The 22,793-nt window shown below is 41.7% G+C and overlaps 1 protein-coding gene across 1 annotated transcript; it reads right to left on the bottom strand.

Annotated features, from left to right (window-relative positions):
• Positions 1-313: 313 nt before the first annotated feature.
• On the bottom strand, positions 314-21,391 carry Sccpdh (saccharopine dehydrogenase (putative)). Its single transcript, XM_051186396.1, has 12 exons — positions 21,093-21,391; positions 18,552-18,664; positions 13,957-14,037; positions 9,735-9,864; positions 8,965-9,014; positions 8,390-8,520; positions 7,487-7,604; positions 6,320-6,439; positions 6,165-6,221; positions 3,236-3,347; positions 1,658-1,739; positions 314-934 (listed from the first exon to the last, which is right to left on the bottom strand). The coding sequence occupies exons 1-12, from the start codon at positions 21,280-21,282 to the stop codon at positions 829-831; spliced, it is 1,290 nt and encodes a 429-aa protein (XP_051042353.1). The 5' UTR covers positions 21,283-21,391; the 3' UTR covers positions 314-828.
• Positions 21,392-22,793: the final 1,402 nt, after the last annotated feature.

Below are 22,793 nucleotides of genomic sequence, written 5' to 3'. Positions count from 1 at the left end.
GCATGCACCACCACCACCCAGCTGTCATCCCCAGCCTTTGAGTATATGTATGTCATGTGATTATTAGGAAAGGAAACATTCTTTTCCTTATTTTAGCATTTCAATGCCAAATGTGGCTGAAATGCAAAAAGAAAATTTGAGAAAAATTCTGAGGTTGTCAAGATCAATAGAAAGTCAAAAGCCATTTGCTTAAGACTAATGTAAACTAATGTAATCAAGGACAAAAAGCACTAGCCCTATAGGTCAGGTCACTGTAAAGTCGTGCTGATGCATAAAAAAAGCATGGAAGTCCAAATCAAAAAAAAAATCATCATTCAATTAACAACCCTTTATTATTCAACTTAGGTAAACAATCCAAGATCAGTCCATGTAGGTGGATGAGAAAGTAGACTAAAATAAAAAAGTACAGTTTTACTTAGCAAATGCTCACACACTATGCAGAGGAGCTCCCAGGAAGGTGAGGTTCCACACCACCATGGCAAGGAAGGCGGAAGTTACTGCCATAGCCTAATGCCAGTCGAGCCCCATCACTAAGGAATGAATGCTGTTAGTACACAAACAAGGGACCCGTCACTATCTGACCTTCCAGTTCATTTGTCAATAAAAAAGGTAAGGAGAATATCTGTTTTCTCTCACAAGCAATAAAATCATAAAAGTAGCTGAGGTATGAAGTTTAGGATAAGCTAGTATAAGTTCCTGCTTTTAATGTATAGATACTGTAGAATGACAGTCTTCCACATACAGTCAGATAGGTTTATAGAAGATTCCACATAATAGCAAATACAGAAGCTGTTGGTGCATTTTATGATTCAGTTAATCTTCAAATGTTTAGACTTCGGAGCTGCTAATGACACTAAATTCAATGCCATGTTGGTTGAGTCTGTCAATCAACTTTGTTCTGGAGAAAGCAGCTCCAGGTGTAAAGACACCGCCCCTGTAAAACAGTAACAAGAGAACAGTTTGTGAGGCTCCTCTCCAGCCCTCCTCTGTAGGACTAGCGATTGAATGGCTGTCTAACTTCTGAAAATCAGGTCTTCCCTACCATAGCTACTTCTGGCTCCATCTCTAAAACCAGCCAAATGAGCACATGGCTTTTACACAGCTAGGTTCAGTTCAAGAGACTCCACACTACAGGTGCTCAGGGGACTCTGAGCACCATACAACTGAGTCTTCACACTCAGGAGGACTAAAAACATGAATGGATTCACTCAGCACTTAAAGTTGATAAAAAAGAAGTTTCTTTAACTATAACTTCTATGTGTATTACTTAATGCAGTCTGAGGCTGTGCCTGACTTGCTTTTCAGCTATGGTCTTCTGTGCCCTGGTGAGATTGGCTTAGTTTCCAGGGCACCGGGTAAATGCTGGTACGAGAGCACACTCCATAAATGCCTCTGCAGCACCCACAGCTCAGTTCCAGTTGCTCAGCCAGGACAACATTGCTACATAAACAACAGAAAGCAGCTTACATGGCGCTCACTCACCTTCACAGTATACCCTAAGGCAGATAACGTCCTTGGCTGGCATTGCTTTAACATATATCTTTGCACAAAAGAACACAAAAACTTGTGTGTAGACCCAAGACTAAAGCCAACTCAAAAGTAGGTAAAATGTCACCAGGTTGAAAACACTTTTTCACTAGGAGAAATCCAAACTTACCCTTTAGGGAGGTCAGAGGCATCATTCAGAACAGTCATAGCAGCCTGAACCATGGCTATGGGAGTAGCCACGTAGCCAGCCTCTGCAGAGAAGGGTTGGGCAAAGAAAAATGTTCTCAAAATGAGCATCACCTCAAAATCAATGGTGAGTATACAGATTTTTTTTCCCAATAAATATTCTGGTCTCTTAATATCAAAAATAATTAACATTTATTTATTTAATCATGTAGTTAAATAACTTTACAAACTGCTTGACTTCTGTGCTTTAGGTTTTGTTTTTTCTTTTTAGTATATATTGGAATATGTACACACACTGAAATTATTACCCTGGAGGTAATTTATTTATTTTTTGAGACAGGATCTCATTATGTAGGCTAGCCTGGAACTCATAGAGATATACCTGCCTCTGCTGAGATTAAAGGTGTGTACCAATCTGCCTGGCCTTGGAGATAATCTTATAAATATTTTGAGCACACCTGCAATTTGACATTACTAGTACATGAGGTCAAGTGCAGAATCTACCGCTTGTGTAATTGTTGGTGTTCAAAATGGTCTGATTTTGGAGGATTTCAAATTTTGGATTTTCAGATTACAGCTCCCCACCTATACTTGAGAACTAAACTCAGTTTGCACCACAGTTGTATGTGAGCAACACCATTCCATCTCACTTCCAGATGAGAGCAATGACCATGGGACACTTCACTTGGTCTCAGAAAGCTAAAGTCAAACAGAGGCTAAGCCAATCACCCTCATCCAGGGCTCCTGAGTCTTAGCAACCACCACACTGCTTCCTAACACTGGATGCTGAAGACTCATCTCAGCTTCTGTTAGTCCTATACACTGATCCTTCTACACTTAACAAAAACAACTCAGTATCTTAAAAGAAAAACATGGGGGCTGGAGAGAGATGGTGTGGCAGTTAAGAGCACTGGCTGCTCTTCCAGAGAACCAGGGTTCAATTGCCAGCACCCACATGGTGGCTCACAACTGTCTAACTCCAGTTACAGGGGACCCAATACCCTCACACAGACATACATACAGGCAAGACACCAATGCACATAAAATGAAAAGAAATTTTAAAAAAGAGGAAAAACAACTGACTGCATCTAGTAACTTCAAGTCTAAGTGAATCATTAGCACTTTACTTTTAAAAGCCAAGTTTTAAAATCAAAAAGGTGAGATGCAAAAACCTGTCAGAGACTGTGGTAATTACACTTCTCTGGTGGCTCATGTGAGAGCATCTGTCTCTGCACAGTGCTCTAGAAAGTTCTTCAGTCTTTTGGGCAATGGATCCTTTTAACAACCTATCAGAAGTTATTATGCCCCCTTATAAAATGTGTAGTAGTCAGCTTTCTTATTGCTAATTAAAACTCTGCCATTCTCAAACTTGATTAAACTATGAAAAAGGCTAGATGTGTTGACAAAATTGGCTAATAACAATGTCAACTTGGCTATAGACAGAATAATTTGAAAATACTTCATCCACCCATGCAAATGGATTCTAAAACAAATACCACTTTACAGTCTACAGTCTAAGGCAGTGTAAAACTCAAACATTCTTATGCCACACACACAGTACCTGGTCCTTTCACTTGGGTACAGATTCTGATATTTGGTTTGTTCTTCTCAGTACTAACACCATGGCTGTATCCTTGACCAAATAATGTCATCGTAAATGATGAGCTATCCATCTGTGAAAGAAAATGCAAATGGTGTGCTTAGTGATAATGTCATTTGCTTCTAGAACACAAACTCCCTGCTGTCCTACTTCACATGAGACATTTTTTTCCTCACTAAATGTTTTAATGGGTCTCAAAATCCTGTGATAGATTTTTAGTTGTTTCCATTAAAAAGTACTGATTTTGAACACTAATAACTCTAAACTCTCTCTCTCTTTCACACACACACACACACACACACACACACGCACACACACACACACACACACACACACACACACAAAGCCTGTGTCATTGACCAGATTTTCCCTACTAACTTTAAATGCCAGTTGTGACAAACAGTTCTGAGACATTCTTCCACCACTGATTGAGCCTGGGACGGCAGGCATTAGGGCTGATATACACTTAAGCCTTCTGAGCTTTCTGGGCAGACCTGGTGACTTTGCCAGCTCCGGCAGCCTTGCTGTCCACAGCATTGATGACAGCTATGGCAACTGCCTTATGTTATGAAAAGCAAAATGGCCCAGTGGAGGCTAGTCAGAGAAACTCTCAACACACATGGGCTTGTCTGGGACCACACAAGGTATGTTTTTTTGTTTTGTTTTTCAAGACAGGGTTCCCTGGACCACCACATGGGTGCTGGGAACTGAACCCAGTTCTTTTGCAAAAGTAGTTTTCTTTCTGGCCTCAGATCTTATTTTTATGTATTTGAAATAGGGTCTCACTATGTTGTCCAAGGTAGACTTTAATACATGGTCATTGCTACCTCAGCCTCCCAGATGCTGGGATGTTAAATGTGTTACAGTATAGCTAGGATCAGGACTCTGTGGTGCCCATTAGGGAGTCATTTTTCTGGCCTGGATGAAGAGCCAATATTCCAAGCTACACAAAGCAAAGTTAATCCAGTTGGAACTGTCCAATGCCTGGCCAAGGGACCACATCTCAGGAAGGTGGGTTCACCTTAAACCATGTAAAAGATAGGAGAAAGAATTAACCCTTTAATGATCTAGTATACTTTTCCTCCCAGAATCCCCTCAGGGTGTATGTAGTTGATTATGCTGCCACCATGCAGTTTCCACCAAATCTCCCCACTTTTGTGAATTACTCCAAATTTTACCTGTCCCCCTGTGGTAGTTTGAATGTAAGATTACAGGGAATGGCACTATTAGGAGGCGTGGCTTTGTTGGAGGAAGTGTGTCACTGAGGGAGCAGGCTTTGAGGTCTCCTTTACTCAAACTCTGCTCCGTGTGATAATCAACTTCCTGTTGCCTTTTGATCAAGATGCAGCCAGTACCATGTCTGCCTGCAAGCTGCCATGCTCCCTGACATAATGGACTGAACTTCTAACTCCAATGAAATGTTTTCTTATTACAAGAGTGGCTGCTGTGGTCATAGTGTCTCTTTACAGCAATAGAAACCCTTCTGTCTCTCCTCAAAGCATTCTTTTCCTAACATTTTGGGCTTCGTTATTTCTCCAAAACTCTTCCTGCCATGTGGTGGGACCACCATGCCAACTTAAAAGGCAGGACTTTTTATTCCCACTTTTTAATCTAGCTTTCTCCTCAGGAAGGCGACTGTGATTCCAGCTTGCTGCCCTGAAGTTTTAGTTTTAAACTCTAACAAAACCATCCTTGAGTAACTCTGGAGAGACTGCAATGCAAGACAGGGCAGACAGCCAACAGATGAGGAAAACCATGCACCCCTCAACCCTCGTAAGAGAGGTGCCTTCTCTCAGTGGATGGGAGTTAAGAGTGACCCACACTGGACAATGCTGCAGAGGAAGACGTGGAGTGCTCAGTCCTACATGTGTATCTTCACAAAACCCCTCCCCTCAAGGTTCATGGATCCTTGTGGAAGTAGTGGAAAGATTATAGGAGCCAGAGGTAGTGGATTATTCCAAGGAAACTCTTCCAGAGACAACAGGATTAACAGAACACAGGACTTACACAGGTTCAGAACACAGGACTTACACAGGTTCACACCACACAAAGTGCCAACACTGAGAAGGTAGACATGAAGTTCCAACCCTAAGAACCCAACTACCTAAGAAGCTATTTGATATTGATAAACACTGGGAAAGGGAAAAGCAAAGGCAACCTCAGGAGCAATTGGCCAATACAAAACTGACTCCATGGGGGGGGGGCTTTTTTTTTGAGAGAAGGTGGGGTGGGAAGGGAGGAGGGGAGGAGCTGGGGGAAGGGAAAGAATATGGTCAAAATTTTCCTTGAGCTTTCTTCTGAATCCATTCTTAAATATTTTCACTAATGAGACTAAGAAGCCCAGAAGGGACCCTGTTTTCCCCACTAATACATGGCAGTTCTCTAGGACTTTCCCAAATTCTCAGTAACATACACTTTAACAGGCTGCTAAGCCTAATCATATGAATTTATTCTCCAGGACTCATACAGTAGGAGAGAGCCAACTCTAGGAGATGGGGGTCTGAACCAAGGCATATAAGATACATGTAGAGGAAAATCTATAATGATGCCTCTTTATAGGTGGAGAAATTGGTAGTGCCATCAAACAAAATGGACAATACAGAAGAGTTTTAGGAGAAAGAATGCCAGATTTCAGCACACTAAATGTCCACAGGCAGACTTGTCAATCTGGATATGTGTGCCTGCTCAGAGCTCTGCCGGGAGTGAGTTCTGCCAGGAGTGAGTGCGTGCCATGGTTCCTAGGGGTGTTCGACTAGAAGAGAGATGAGACTATAGCACAGCAGGCAGAAAGACAAGGAGGGAAACCTGAGCAACATTTATCTCAGAAATCCCCTCACAACACAAGAAAGTTTAAAAGTGTATTATGTTGGAGATCTAGACAAACTATTACCTGTTTTTGTGTTGGACCTTGTTTTGAAAAATAACCAAAGGAAAAGAGCCATGGGAACTAAAAGAAAAAATAACACAGAAAACAAACTTAGTGATACTTTCAAATTTCATGAGAAATATTTCTGAAGATCTTGTTTCATAAAAAAGCTCACTTACTTTTATGAGAAGGTGTCTTCCAATGCTAAACTTCACAAAGAATAAAAAGAAAAGTCCTGCAAACATCAGCTTAATAACAGAGGTGATGCCTCCCACCGTTACGTAAGCAGCATACTGAACCTAGGTACACAATACAAAGTCAGTATTAGTCTAGTTCAAAGAATGATGGCTACACCACACTTTTTAGTTACAATGAACAAAGCAGTTCCCATTTAATGACTGCATTATGTTCTGAAAGCTTGCTTAGACAACACTGAGTGCCTATGTTTTTAAAGGAATTATTATAAATGGCAATTAGCTTGTTCTTCTTGAATACCAAAGTCCACATCATCTACAATTATCTGTGTGTAGTAATAATACATCATTGCTCCCCCCTAGGGGACAATACATTTCACCCTTTATTTCTTCCCTTTTCTCCTCCTCTTCCCTCATCTCTTAAGGCAGGGTCTCAATCTGAAACCCAGGCTGCTCCTCTTAATCTCACTATGGAGGCCCTGGACTTACTACATAGCCCATGCTGGCCTTGAACTCAGAAATTCTCCTGCTTCAGTTTCCTGAATGCTGAGATTATATAAGCTAGTTTACCCTCTATCTTTTAACCTGAGGTAGTTTCTTCTTGATGTCTTAGTATGAATGACTATTTCCTTCACCAAAAAGAGTGTGCTGGTATTCTAGGGGGAAGGAAGGAGACCAAAGGGTGGGGGTCAAGACACCTCCAAAACTCCCTATAGGGATAGAATTCTAGCAGCTGAAATAGTTGGGTGGTTTTTGTTGACTCTGAAGCAGGCTAGATTTCAATCCTACATAAAGCCCATGATCTAACCTTATATACATTATTTACTAACTTTATTTACAAACATGGGCATCAAAATTTTAAGATATTAAACATACTGAGAAACTAAAACATGGCTTACTCTTTTTGTTTATTTTTTCAAGACAGGATTTCTCTGTATTGCTTTGAAGCCTGTCCTGGAACTAGCTCTATAGACCAGGCTAGCCTCGAACTTAGATCTGCCTGCCTCTGCCTCCCGAGTATGGGACTAAAGGCATGCACCACCAATGCCCGGCAGGCTTACTCTTATTAATAAATAGGCCATGTTGGGCTGGAGAGATGGTTCAGCCATTAAAGGCTAGGCTCATAACCAAAAATAGGCCATGTTTACTTACTGGGGACTCCTGTAAATTTTCATGTAAGTAACGCTGTGTCCTCTTCACAACAGACATATCAGATCCCAAAAAAGGAATGGAATACGAGTTCAGCTCTCTACAATAGGTAACTGGCCACCTGCAAGACAGAGCCAGGAAAATGTTGCATTTCCTCCAATTACTATAGTGATCACAATAGATTTCCAAATTAAAAAACCAGAATCCTTTCTTGGAGTGACTAAATAAGGCAAAGAGTGTGCCTTTAGTTCATTGTGTTTCTAATAGTTATTTTCTATACCTACACCCATAGAAGTAACAATGATACTTGTTGTTCTTCATACTACTGACATGTACACGCACAGTGTTTGATCCCATCAGCTTCTCTAGAGACTTACAGATCATTCAAACCCCAACTCTCATGCCTTACCTGCTGAAGTTCTCACATTGACTATGTTAAAGTTATTTACATTGATTATGTTAAATGATCACTTTTAGGGGTAGGTTAAAGACAGGGTTTCTCTGTGTAGCCATGGTTGTCCTGGTACTCACACTGTAGACCAAGCTGGCCTCAAACTCAAGACCCATCTACTTCTGCCTCCTGAGTGCTGGGATTAAAGGTGTGCACTACCCCCACCCAGCTAAGATGTAGTTTTATAACATGAAACTGAGCTGAAATTTAATTTTAATGGTGATACTGAAGTATCATAAAATTCATAGAAAGTATTATGTATGTGAAGTAATAAAGTACTTAAACTTAGTATAATATGCTAATTACATTTTAACTTTGAAACTTAGTATAATATGCTAATTACATTTTAACTTTGAAAGTAATTTGGAACTTATCAAAAATGGCTCCAAGCTTTTCCAACCAATAGCAATGGAATATATACACTAAAAATAGTAACAGATTTTAAATTAATATACCTTCTTTTCAACTTTGACCCAACAATTGGGACAGGTTTCAGACATGATGCACTCCGTAGTTTTCTTAAAGTACCCTTATCTCCAAAACCATAAATTGCTGACTTCCAGGTACCATCATGAATACACAACCCCTAAGAAAACATTTCACAAGTTAAACATGTCTTATTGGTAATTACTAAAAGGTAAGATCAAGTAACTTAGAGTTATTACATTTTACCTTCATTTGTGTTATTAATCTTGATAGCAATTTCCATGGCCAACTAGTAAGCAATATTACCTACTGGCTTGGTTTTATTCACCATTTACCCTAACACAAGTTCTTTCTTCTTTCCCCTGTTTATTCATGCTGACTGGCACTAATGTGAGTTTTCTGGACTGACTTTTATTATGATTGATGTCTCAACAGTGGGATCACAGTAATTCACTATCTTAACTTTCTAAAATTAATCATAGTGACTTTCACACTAATGTACAAATACATGTAAAATTTAGTCTGAATCTTTTTTTAAGAGCCATATCATTTGTAAAATCTCTTTTAGTACTAGCTTAAAAAGACAGCTAAGCAGGAAACCGACCTCAGGTCCTGAGTGGATAGTTAGGAAGCTTTCCACGGCAGTCAAAGTACCTAGAGGAGTAAGAGACAGTAAAGGTCAGATCAATAAAACCTAAATTATTCACCCAGGACAAGTAATAAACTATGTCAGTTTTGGGTGGGGACATTTTTATTAAGCTTACAGCTGAAGAAAAAAATCAGAAAACCTGCACAGACAGCAGTTTTATTATGTTGTCATGCACAGATCAAAACACAATAAAGGGTAGGAGAACTCCAAGAAAGAAGGGTTTAGCATGACTCTAACTGGTAGTGTTGACAAACTCTCCTGTAGTATTTAAATTAACAACACTAAGAATTTTCTCCAGGAAGACAACAGCTTAAACCTGCTCATCCTGAAGGCTCCTTACAGCACTCAGTGGGAATGATTCTGACTTAAACATCACTTTCAAGGATCTTTCGGGAGTAACTGAATTTTACTGCACATGTTCAGAAAAACACTCAATATTCCTTATGGTAGCTTCTAAAATACTTAAAACATGGGCTAGGAATATGGTTCAGTGGTAGAGCTCTTGTCTACCACCTACCATGGTGAGGCCCTCCAGTTTACTTCCCAGTGCCAAAACAAACAAACAAAAACAAAAAACCACCTTAAAGTTGTTAAGATACAAAAACATACACAACAGGGCTAGGGATGGAGCTACGGGTGGAGAGAGAACTGGCCACGTCATCATGGCTACAGACACAAAGCTCTTCTGTTGTGAGATTTAAGTACCCCTACTGACCAGTAATTACCGTTCATTTGATTTCTGGTGTACAACACTCCTAGATCTGCTGGGATGGAGTCAAAGCCACTGCTTCCAATGATATAAACTCCTTTCTCTGCAGCTTTCTCATGATACTTTGCATGCATTAGTTCCAGAAACTAAAAATCCAGGACAAGAAATGGAATCAGAGCTTATAGAAACACCTAGGCCAATATTAAGTGACTTCTCTTAAGACTAAGCCATTGAACTGGAAATGCCAACATGTGGTCTGCTGCACAGTATTAACTGTCTGATGGTTTTCACACATTCTGCAAATACTAACCCCAAGCTACAATGTGACAGAAAGCACAGGGAATGCGCTCATCTAACTAAAAATTATTATTTTAGGATGTTTTAACTATGAAGTAATACCTGACATATTTTTTTTTTTTTAAATCAAAAGACTTACCCCAGACTGTATTACCCAGATGAACTTTCCAGACATTATCTATACATAGGGGGTAGGAAAGGGCATGATAGAGGAAACAGAAGAATGCCCTTCCAAATCCCTGTCTAAATTGTGTAGGTTTTGTTTTGTTGAGTGCTAGGATGGAACACAGGGCCTGCAATGTTAGGAAGGGCTCTATCACTGACTGTACTATAGCTTCAGCTAAACCAAATTTCAGGACAGACTTAGATTGATAGAAGAAAAAAAAAAAGATTAGAGAACACCTATGTTAACTGAAACCCAGTTTTTCCCATTATTAACATGTTTTATGCCAGCATTTATTAGAAATAATGAACTAATACTGATCCTAACTAAATCCCCTCCTTGAAAAAAAGTTAATTTTGCCAGGCATTGATGGCACATGCCTTTAGTCCCAGCACTCGGGAGGCAGAGGCAAGCAGATTTCTGTGAGTTCGAAGCCAGCTTGACATATAGAACTAGTTCTAGGACAGGCTCCAAAACAATACAGAGAAACCCTGTCTTGAAAAACCTAAATAAATAACTTTCATTTTGGATGTATGGGATGTATGGGTGGTTTGCCTGCATGCATGTCTATGTACGTGTGTGCAGTACCCTGGAGGACAGAAGAGGGCATTGGATACCCTTGGAACTAGAGTTACAGAGGTGCTGGAAATTGCCAGTGCTGGAAATTGAACCCAGGTTTCTGGAACAGCAACTAGTGCTAACCACTGAGCAATCTCTTCAGCACCCCCAGACAGACAGACAGACAGACTGACAGACAGACAGACAGACAGACAGACAGACAGACAGACAGACACACACACACACACACACACACACACACACACACACACACACACACACGGTGGTGTGTTTTGCCTGCATGTATGTCTGTGCACCATGGACACCAGAAGAGGACATCAGATAACCAGGAACTGGAGTTAGTCGTTAGCCACCATGTGGGTGCTAAGAATCAAATCCAGGTCCTCTGAAAGACTTCTTAACCCCTGAGGCATCTCTCCAGTCTCTCTCTCCTCCACCTCTTTGTTAATGGTAGTATTAGGGATCACACTCAAGGCAAGTGCCCTACCACTGGGCTACCCTTACCCCTTTGTACTGTTTATTTTGGTGCAGGGTCTCACTAAGTTGCCCAGGCTGGCCCTGAGCTCACCCTTTCTGAAGCAGATCTTCAACTTTTGATATTCCTGCCTCAATTTATTGAGTAGCTGGGATAACAGATCTGGCTTAAAGTCCATTCGTGATTTGTTCCTGTAGATTTTACTTTCTGACTCGAGATCCTGTCCTAAATACCACAACACATGTAGATGGCTAAGTTTCCTTGGACTCCTTTAGGCAGGAACATGTTTTCATATTTTCCTTGATTCTGACAACCTTGATTGTTTTGAGGAACAAAGATCAGTAATTTTGTAGATTACCCATCTACTAAAATTAATGTTTTTCCTAAGATTAAACTAGTTTAGGTAGAAGGATACACCTTATTGATATAATGTATTAACTTACAATTTTTAAATTTATTGTCCTGTGTATATGTGCATGACGATGGGAGGGACATATGTCATTGCCTGTGCGCAGCCAGTTCTTGTTATCCACCTTTACATGAAATCAAATGAGGTAACTTTCTGCCCACCCATTGACCCATCTTTTCAGCTGGGCTTACTTGTGCTCATGTCACTGTTAGACACTGGCCTGGGGGCAGTGTTTGTCAGGCTTCTGAGCTGTAAAGTTTTGTACTCTTCCTGAGGGCAGGGCAGCTGCCTATCCTGGATTCTTGATTTCCTCTCTTTTTCTTTCTTTCTTCCTCTTTTTTTTTTTTTTTTTTTTTTTTTTTTTGTACTGGGGACCAAACTCAGATTTGTGCTTGCCTACCACTGAGCTAAATTCCCAACCCTTTATCTTTTCACCATTAGTTTTAAACTGAGTTGTTTGTATTTTCCTTGTTGATATATAATAGTTCTCTGGGGCTGAAAAGAGGGCTCAGCAGTTAAAGAGTATTGGCTGCTCTCCCAAAGGACCCAGTTTCAATTCCCAGCACCCATATAGCAACTCACAATCACTTGTAACTCCAGAATATCTGATGGCATCTTCTGGCCTCTATAGATATCAAGCACAGCACACACATAGTACACAGACATGCATGTAGGCAAAATACTCATACACAAAGTAAAATAATCTTTAAAAATACTATATATTCTGGACCTTTATTGGGGCTCGGAGGAGGTTATGTGTGTGTGTCTATTCTGATCTTTTCTCAATGTATCTGGGGCCCCAAGAATGCTATACCCCTTGCACACACTTTATTTCCAAATGCAAAGTCTTAATAAATGCATCACAGTTATGAAAGAGGACTGAAAGGCAGTTTTGACTATCAGGCTAATTCCTGATTCTGGACTTGTTTTGCACCAAGGTAAATAAACAGCCAGGAGCAAGACTGGGACAAAGGGAATAAGAGTGAGGAGGGGACAAAGTACAGACCTGTTAGACTTTTGGTAGGTTATAAAATAACCCACAAGCTTTTCACCATTTTCTACGCTCTGGATTATTTTCAACAATACGCAATTGTTTTTTGTTTAAGCCATGTGTCTTTCCTGCTCTGGTCAGTTTTGGTAATTCATACTTTCCTACTCTTTTACAATCTATAACACCAACTGATAATCTCTAAGCATAGACTGTACAGAATGCTGCTGGTGGTTAATAGATACTACAGAGACACATGAATTTACACTGTGAAGGTGGTGGGGGAGTTTAGTGCCTGCTAACACAGGACACCACAGTCGGGCAGACCAAGCCCAAGCCCTACTTTCATTCACTAGGTGTGTGACTATGAGCAAAAAAAAAAAAAAAAAAAAAAAAAAACCTTAATCTTCTGAGCTTCAATTTCTTCACTGATAAAATAGGGGAGAAGGGTACAGATATGTTTCTAAAGAGTTATATAATGTACTCAGCACAGAGTTTGGCAAGTAACAATCGATAAATATAATGAGACCATTTAAATTCAATTATATAATACACACATATATTGGCTAAGGCTTGAACTCAGGGCCTCAAACAAGCTAAGTACATGGTCTGCCACTGAGTTGACCACCTCACTGAAAACTTTGAAGTTGATAGGATCCTCCTCTTTTTGAAATAGGGGTTTCACTGTGTAGCCCTGGCTGGCCTGGAACTTGCTGTGTAGACAAGGCTGGCCTTGGACTCGAAGGGATCCTCCTGCTGCCTTTGTTTTGTGTTTTTTAGAGTCAGGGTCTTTTATAGTCCATGTTGGGCTTGAATAGGGTATCACTGAACGTCTGACCCTCCTGCCTCCACATCCAGAAAGCCATGTGCCACCAGCCTAAGTTTATGCACTACTGTGAAGGAACGAACCCATGGTCTTTTGTATGCTAATCAAACAGTCTATCAACTAAGCTAAATCCCCAGTCCAAGTTGAGGGGACTTTACAATTATTTTTCTGTAATGTTTTAGAAAGGGAAATCATAATGAAAAAGTTACTAAGAGACACAGTGAGAATTATGACATACTGCCTTAATAATTCACCTTACAGCATTCAGTAACTATAAAAACCCAGGACATCCACACATAAAGGAAATAACTACAACATAAAATGAACAAGGAAGCTAAGATCTTATCAGTGCTTTTTCTCAAGCCAGGAGAACACCAGCTCTAAAAACTAGAAATGCAGCTGTCAGCTTCCAAATGTCTACAAAAATAGTACTAAATATTCTTGCCCTTCACAGAAAAAATCATGGATGGCTAATTGTTTTCTCCTTTTTGATTTACATACCTGAGGTTCCCCACAGATGTCAATACAACTTGTTCCATTTTCAATACATGCTTTTACTACAGGTTCTCCATAAAATCGATACTGGGGAAATAAAGAAAACCAGTGAGTTATTCTTACTTCACAAGCTTAACTGAACCAAAGGCCATTTTTTTACAGCTGGGGAAAAGGCTCAGTGTGTAAGTACCTGCCAAACATGCATGAAGACTTGAGTTTAGATCCCTAGAAAGCTATGTAAAGAACATGAGGTGGTATTGCCTGTCTGTAATTCATAACCTATGTGTATAATCTCAATGTTCTTATGGAGGATGTCTGGAAGCTCATGGGCTAGCTAGCCTGGTATACGCAGTGACAAAAGAGACCCTCTCACAAACAAGGTAGAAGGTTGTTCTCTGACCATAACTGTACCATGATGTACACACATACATACCTGGGGACTCATGTTAAGACAAAATAGTAACACACTGATAAACTGGATAAACTCACTATATGCAAAGGGACAATGGAATCAGAGGCATGCAGGCCGAAAAGATTGCTCAGAGGTTGAGAGCACTGACTGCTGTGGTGATATTTTGTTTATGATCTAGTAAAGTTTGTATGAAGATCAGAGTGCACAGCCACAGAGGCCAGGCAGTGGTGGCACACACCTTTAATCCCAGCACTGGGGAGACAGAGGCAGATGGGTCTCTGGGACTTCAAGGCCACCCTGGGCTAAAAGAGAGTGAATCAGTCCAAAAGAGAAATAGAGCTCACACCTTTAATCCCAGCACTAGGGAGGTGGAGACAGGAGTGATATGGCTGGGTGGAGAGAGGAATGAATATAAGGAGGGAAGAGACAGAAACTCATTGTAGTCTAGGCAGTCTGAGGAGCAGTGCAGTTTGGAGATGCAATCAGAGGACACTATATCCTCTTTGGTCTGAGCACTGGTGGAGGTGAGAGCTCTCTAGTGGCTGGCCACTTTGCTTCTCTGGTCTTCAGCTTTAACCCCAATATCTGTCACTGGGTTTTTATTATTCATGCTACAGACTGCTCTTCCAGAGGACCTGGGTTCAATTCCCACACCCATATAGCAGCCCACAACTGTCTGGAACTCAAAGATCTGACACTGTCACACAGACATATATACATTCTAGCAAAATACCAATGTGCATTAAAAAAAAATAAATTATTGAAAACAGAAAAAGGAATCAGAGGCATGCAAGTTAATCTCCAACTAAAGACAAAATGTAAAGTTTCATAGAATAATTTACTTGAGTTAGATCCAAAAGAACAAGGGTTTGTATGGAAGAAGTAAATAAATATAAGCAAAAATAGAAAGTTATTATTGCCAAAAGCACAAGCTGTCTGAGTCTGAAGTAGTAAGAAGTGAGTTTACAAAGAAGTGCCGAGGCCAGAGGAAGAAGGACCAGGACTGTCACCTAGCAGTTTAAACTTCATCTTTACTAGGTCACTCAGGTGTTCTGGAAGATTTTAAAGAGAGCACACGCATGTACAGAAAACTCTAGGGCAACAGCACTTCCTTTCACAGGGCTGCTCGATGAGCCAGCAGTGTAGGCACACAGCAGTCACATTTGTCATCTTTTCTGTTATTAACAGCATCACTCTACAAACAATTCTCAGGTTTGAAAACTGGATGCTTTCTTTCAACCAGCCTCCCATTAACTCAGCAAGTTTGTCAAATCTGTCTCCTAAAAATGTCAAGTACCTATTATATTACCTCTCACCTAATTTTCTACACAAACCCCTAGTCACTTCACAGTAACCGATCTAGCCAATTTCCAAAGAAATATCCCATTATTGTTTAAAAATAAAACTTGGATACAACCTTTCCTTCTTTCCCAATTATATTAGTTTATTTACTGAGAATCTTTTACCAGCTTTCTGATGCCTACATTATAAAGTCTAAACCTTGTCACAAGTTCTTAACCATCATGTCATACCTCATGTTCCAGCCATTCCAAAGATGATGCAATGTCACACCCAGTGGCATTTGCTTCTGCCGCCTGGAACCACCTCCTTCTACTGTGCAACTGCTGGGCTAGCTCCTAACACTATATCTGGTGAGACACTGCTCTTAGGCTTTATACACAAATACTAACAAGCCACATGTAAAGCATTAATAACCACTTAAAAACTGTGAGTTTCTTAAAGAAAGTGCACATTTTCCTATATTGTCACTCTCAGCCCCTTATCCATTGGGTAATCTGAGAAAGTTTCTACTAACTTATCTCTATTTTGTTATGCTGTGAAGATTTTTTTCTTTATTGGGACTGGAGAGAGGTCAGTGATTAGAGCACTTGCTGCTCTTGCAGAGGACCTAAGTTCAATTCTCAGTACCCACATCAGGCACTTCAAACAGCCTGCAGCTCTGGCTCCAGGGGATCTGACACTCTCTTCTGAACTCTACAAGATCCTATACACACATGGTATGCATACATATGCATATAAATAAAAATAAAAGAAATATAAAGATTTTCTTTATTAGACCCCCAAGTTTGTACAAGGTAATCAGACAGACTCAGAATAATAATCTTTGATTGTAATTAGTTCTCAACACTCCATGTTCTAAGCCAGTAGTCTCCCAGGTAGGTGTATCTCCACCAGGAGTATACAAAGTGATCCACTGAGTGTGACAGTAAATATAAAAACATTTATTCATGCTAATTTGGGGTATGAAAAAAAAATGCTATTACTAGTTGTTCAGTGTTACATCACTGATTACAGCAAGTACTTGATAGAATCTAAGAACAAGAAAAATATAAATATTAACATTTTAGATCTTTAGCTTTCCAGTATTATATGGCTCCTTCAGATCAGTAAATACTATCAACCTTCTAAAGGTTCAAAAGGTGATGTTTTTCTTTCCTTTTTTATTTTATTTTATTTGAGATAGGGTTTCTCTGTTTCTCCTTGGCTGTGCTGGAACTCTCTGTAGATCAAGCTGGCCTCAAACTCAGAGATCTGCCTGCTTCTGCCTCCTGAATGCTGGGAGTAAAGGTGTGCACCCCCACGCTAACATTGCACAGTTAAGAAATAACCTTTTTCATGCCCAATATCCACAATAAGGGCAAGACCTGTTTTCCTTTTAAAATACTAAAATACACTTTGAACTCAACAACATTTTGTTTTTGTTTTTTAAGACCAAGTTTGCTAGTTTGAGAAAGAGGCAACTTTGGCCTCCAAAGTGCTGGATTACAAGCATACACCACCACACCCAGATTACCCAACCACGTTCAACCACCTCTGCTGCTACCTCCTCCGTGTCTGCCTGGCCCGGACCATCCCACTGTTGGTCCCTTCACTAATTTTCATCTCAGAAGCTGAAAAACTTAAAAATTAAATCAGGTTTCCAATGACTCTTGGTCATCTTTAAAAGAAAATACAATTCCTTTTTTTTTTTTTTTTGGTCAACAATACAGACATCTTTAATTCTCTACCATTTTACCAAGAACCCAGGCATCTATGACTCTGACCCAGTGCTCTATACCAGACTACATTGCTATGAGCCAGTTTTGGCGTGCTCTCCCTCCCATGACCACCAAGATCTGATGGGAAAGGGAGAAAATCCAATTCTTAACCAGAGCCTGTACAAGCCCACAGGACCTAACTCTTGAGTATTTCCACACTCTATCTCTGCCTGACTCCCATACTTAGCCACACCATCTTCTCTCACTTTCTTCAGTCTGGCCAAGCACAGGCTCATCTGGGACCTTTGTGCCTACTCTCCACAGAACAGGGTGTTTCTCAAACATGTATCCAGTTTACTCTCTTTGTTCAAATGTCAATTCCTTAGAAACATGGCTTGAGAGACTATGAAAATTGGTGGTTCACACCTTTATTAAACCCAGCATGCAGAGGCAGGCAGATCTCTGAGTTCAAGGCCAGCCTGGTCTACAGGGTGATTTCTAGGTCAACCAGGGATACACAGAGAAAAACCCTGTCTGGAGGGGGTGGAAAAGGATAGAATATGAGAAACTATTGTGCTAATACCTGTCTCTGATTGTTCTGCTTCATCTGACTTACCACCCTCTACTACTGTAATATATTCCTTATAGTCCTATCTGACCCACAAAAATGTAAACTCCACACAGAATTTTTTGTTCACAATTATGTCCTAGTTGCCTAGAATAACATACTATATAGGGCAAACATTCAATAGGTTAATATGCTTTTAGTTTCTACTGTGTTTTAATATGCTATATACAATAATTTATTTTTTAAAATTACATTATTTGTGTAGAGTGTGTGTGCTCTCATGCATATACATGCATGTGCACATGCTATGGTGCAAGTGTGCAGACCAGGGATCAGTATTCTCCTTCCACTGTGTAGGTCTCATCAAACTTTTTTTTTTTTTAACATTAAAAGGAGGAGGGTAGGGAGATCCAATCAGTACATTCTCCAAAAACAGTGTCACAAAAAGCCTGACTCTATTTTGGAAGACTTTGGTTTTATCAATCAAAAGACTCCCTATGGAATTAAGGTCCTCAAACAAGTCATCTGTCTTCTGCCCTTATGTTCCTCTGGAATATAAAATACCAGCTTTTGCTGGAGATGAAAGGACTCTTTGTTCTGACACAAAGGGCTGATTACTTACAGGTCCCACACAGTTGAGGACAAGCACTGCCTTTTTAGCCATTTCATCAAGCGAGGCTGGATTGCTGATATCACATATTATTATTCCAACTTCAGATGACAGAGATGGTCTTCCTAAAGTTAAAAAAAAAAATCAATTCAAGCAAGTCTACAACAATATGAGACCTAGATCACCTTTTTATAGTAGTCAGTGACTGTAAGTTTACTAAATGTACTAGCATACTGCAAACTTCCAACCATGAAAACTTTAGTCTAGTTTAGGTACTGAGTAGAGGACTGCTCTGTCTTTCTCTCCAAGATATTTCTATCACAGAACTGGCTACTAAACAGTTAAAAATGATCCAATTATAGGTCTGTCAAGAGTCATCAACATGAGAACTAAAGAGGCCTCAGGCCATTTTTTTTGTTTTGTTTTGTTGAGAAAGTGTTTCTCTGTGTAATAGCTCTGGCTGTCCTGAAACTCTGTAGACCAGGCTGTCCTGAAACTCACAGAAATTCACTTGCCTGGGATTAAAGGCATGCACTACTGCTACCCCCCACCCCTGCTCCAGCTATTATTTTTCTAATGTGTGTGTATCTGTATGTATGTAGTATGTATGTATGTATGTATGTACATTTCAGTGCAGATGTCCAAGGAAACCAGAGGTCTCTCCTGAAGCTGATTTACAGAAGATTTTGAGTCACTCAGTGAGGTTGCTAAGAACTGAGCATGGATCCCTGGCAAGAGAAGTACATGTTCTTAACTGCTGACATATCACTCTAGCCCTGTGAATTCATTTTTATGTAGTCCAGCCTACATAAAATCATTCAGGCATATGTGACAATAACTGGAAGTAACTGACTCAATAGAGCAATGCAAGTCTCCACTGGTTAAGGCACACTCTCCAAAGTCACCTATTTTTTGGCAATGTAGATGGTAAATAAGTAACTAGGCTATAACTATAGAGCAGTGGTTCTCAATCTTTCTAATGCTGTGACCCTTTAATACAGTTTCTCATGTTGTGGTGACCCCCAACCACAAAATTACTTTTATTGCTACTTCATAACTGTAATTTCGCTACTGTTGTGAATCATTATATAAATGTTTGTACTTTCCCATGGTCTCAGACAACCCCTGTGAAAGGATCATTTGACTCCCAAAGGGGTCTCAATCCACAGGTTTAGAATCGCTGCTATAGAGTCTCACTGAGGGAAAATAAAAGGAAGAATGTATTTTATAATGACATCTTTTCCAGAAAACAATAAATGTCCATAAACTCTTTGTCAAAGGTCTGTGTGTTAGCAGTGGCAGTATTAAGAGTTGTAGGAAGCCGGTGGTGGTGGTGGTGGTGGTGGTGGTGGTGGTGGTGGTGGTGTGGCACAGCTTTTAATCCCAGCACTCGGGAGGCAGAGGCAGAGGCAGGCAGATGTCTGTGAGTTTGAGACCAGCCTGGTCTACAAGAGCTAGTTCCAGGACAGGCTTCAAAGCCACAGAGAACCCCTGTCTCGGGGGAAAAAGAGTTGTAGGAAAATCTAGCTTGCATGCTATCTTCTACATATAACCACAGAACAAAAGACTGTATTCTCACTCTAGGCAAGGCTCTGTGTGCGACTGGAAGACTGAATGAAAAGAATATAGAACAAGTATGACTTGTCTTAGGTGGAGATTTAGTTGCCAGACTCCAAGGCTACTGGGTTCTAAGTCAAATGCTTCCCCCAACTAGAAAGTAGGACAGGTGTGTAGGTGTGTGGGTGTGTGGGTGGGTTTGTGTACCTTCTCACTCCCATGTGTGCATCACAACACTTAGGACAAGGCCTAGCAAAGGAAATACTACTCAATCAATATATGTTGAAAGAATAATATCCAAAACATAAAAAGCTGGGGGGGGGGGAAGTCCACATTTTTATGAATAAGATGACTGGAGGGGGCGTGGCAGTGCTATTTGTCAGCATTTGGGAAGATGAAGCAAGGGGACCACTATGTCCTGGACAGCCTACATTGCCTCAAACAAAACAGAACTGATGGAGTATTTCTACATGCAAAAACACAAACTAAGAACCAGAAGCACAACAAACGCTCCTGGGATAACTCAGGAGCACAGTGTATGCTTACTTAGCACATTCAGAAGCGCCGAGATAAATCCCTATCGCCAAAATAGATAAATAAGCGCACTATAATGTTATTAACACAACTCAAGCTTTCTTTCTTGTTCCCAATGAACCTTCGAGAAATCAGGACCTTATTTCCTTTTCCGACCAAGTACCAAGAACCCTCCAAACCCATAAGAACCACAGATGGGCCGAGAAGCTACCAGAGTTCTTATTTCAACGGCGGGGCTCCCCAAACTGGAGGAAGAAAGTCCTTTTCATATTTTTACCCCTTTTCTTTCATTTAGGGGCGGAACAGGGTCAGGCGCAGCCAGGCGTTCGGTCCTCGGGCAGGGCTCGCAGCTGTCGCACACGGGAGACGCCCCTCGGCAACCCGCGCCGCGCACAGCCCAGCCCAGCCCGGCCCAACCCGGCCCGGCCCGGCCCGGCCCAGGCCGCCCCGCCGCCGCGTTACCCAGCTTCAGGGCCGCCTTCTCCAGCACTTGCTGCAGCTTCTCCTTGGAGCGGCCCGCCACGGCCCAGGGCAGGCGGGAGCTCTGCTCCGTGGCCACCTGCTCCCGGGCCACCTCCTCCGTCACGAACTGGCCGGTGAAGCCAGAGGCGCCAAACACCACCAGCTGGAAAGGCCTCTGCTCCGTCGCCATGACGAGCCCACAGCGAGCCGCAGCCCGGGGCGGGCTGAGTGCACCGCGCTTGCGCCTCAGGCCACGACTCCAGTACCGGGCGCAGCAACCGCCGCTGTCCTGGCCGCCGTCGCCGCGGCTTGAGCGCCCGGCTCCCTTCAACCCGCGCGCGGGCCACGCCCACGGCCACGCCCACGCCGCCTCGCGCCCCCGCGGCTGCGCGGCCTCCTCCCGGGCGGGCGGCTGGTGCCACCGAGCCTCGCGGGGCTCGGGCTCCGGCTCGGGCTCGGGTTGCACATCCGCGTCGCTGGCGGACAGGAGCGGCCGGCGACCCATGTTGCCCGTGGCCCGGCGACCCGCACGGCTCTGACCTCCCGAGGGCGTCGCGTCCTCTCGACTTCCCTGAGGCTGGACCGAGCCGGGCCGGTTATTCCCGCTCCCCACCTCCCGCCGCGGGGGATTGCGAAAAGAGTCCGCCGAGGGGTCGCCCACTCTGAGCGCTCGCTGGAGCTTTGGAAGCCTGTGTGCCCAGCATGTTCGGGAAGCCCGGGTGGAGGCGGAGATGAAGCATATTAGCAATAAGGAACTCTGGTGATGGGGCTGAGTGCCCTGGACTGTCATCCAGCCTTTCTTTTGGTGAATTGGTTAGAGATAACTGCTTTGGATTAGGTTTCCTTAAATAAATAAATTACATTTACTTGTTTATGTCTGCCTGTGGACATGTGTCGGAGCTGGAGGAGAACTTTCTGGAAGCAGGGATCAAACTCAAGATGTCAGGCTTGGCAGTTAAGTGCCTGAACCTGCTACTGAGCTATTCTGAGAGCTACCACACACCAAACCCATTCCTGCTAATTGAGGCACTTTATACCAGAGAGCAAGATGGCCAGTTTATTTAAATGACCTGTACCCAACAAAGTCAGTCATTTTGTTCAGTTGGCAGTTTTGCTCTTCAGTCTCGTTTGAATTTTAATACCGTCTGGATTTCTTAGAACCAGTTCTGGTTTTGAGGACTGTCCAAATTAACGGATTATTGTTGAATGAGATTTGTTTGTTTGTTTGTTTTTTGTCTTAAACTTGCTTAAATTTTTGTTGTTTTGTTTTGAGACAGGTTCTCTATGTAGTCCCAAATGGCCTCGGGCTTTGGGCCTCCAGCATCAGCCTCTGAGTCCATGGATTATAAGCATGTGACACTTAGGCCCCCTTCAAAGTCCCACTTTCAAAATGCTCTAGTTAGTTTACTCAAGCTATCAAGAAATACTTGGGGGTTGGAGAAATGGCTCAGCAATAAGCACACAGAGAAGCCAAGTTCGATTCCCAGCAGTACCCACTTACATGCTGCACAGACATATACACACAGGCAAAACAGCATACACTGTAATAGTAGTAGTAGTAGTAGTAGTAGTAGTAGTAGTAGTAGTAGTAAAAATACCTGACAGACTAACTTATGATAAGGACAAAGCTTGTTTGGTTTGCAGTTTGTGTGTTCCCAGCCTTTGATCTGATGTGCCTATTGCTTTGGGTCTCTGGGTCTC

The sequence above is a fragment of the Phodopus roborovskii genome, unplaced genomic scaffold (assembly GCF_943737965.1).
Source record: "Phodopus roborovskii unplaced genomic scaffold, PHOROB, whole genome shotgun sequence".
NCBI lineage: Eukaryota > Metazoa > Chordata > Mammalia > Rodentia > Cricetidae > Phodopus > Phodopus roborovskii.
The sequence above is the reverse complement of the archived record's forward strand: the minus strand, read 5'-3'. Positions and strand labels throughout refer to the sequence as shown.

Coding starts and splice junctions, on each gene's coding strand:
- Sccpdh (XM_051186396.1), bottom strand. CDS start 21,282: ATGGCGACGGAGCAGAGGCCTTTCCAGCTGGTGGTGTTTGGCGCCTCT. Junction 6,440..7,486: donor AAAATTTACAGGAGTCCCCA/GTAAGTAAACAT, acceptor TTGTGTACCTAG/GTTCAGTATGCTGCTTACGT. Junction 6,222..6,319: donor GAAGACACCTTCTCATAAAA/GTAAGTGAGCTT, acceptor TTTTTCTTTTAG/TTCCCATGGCTCTTTTCCTT.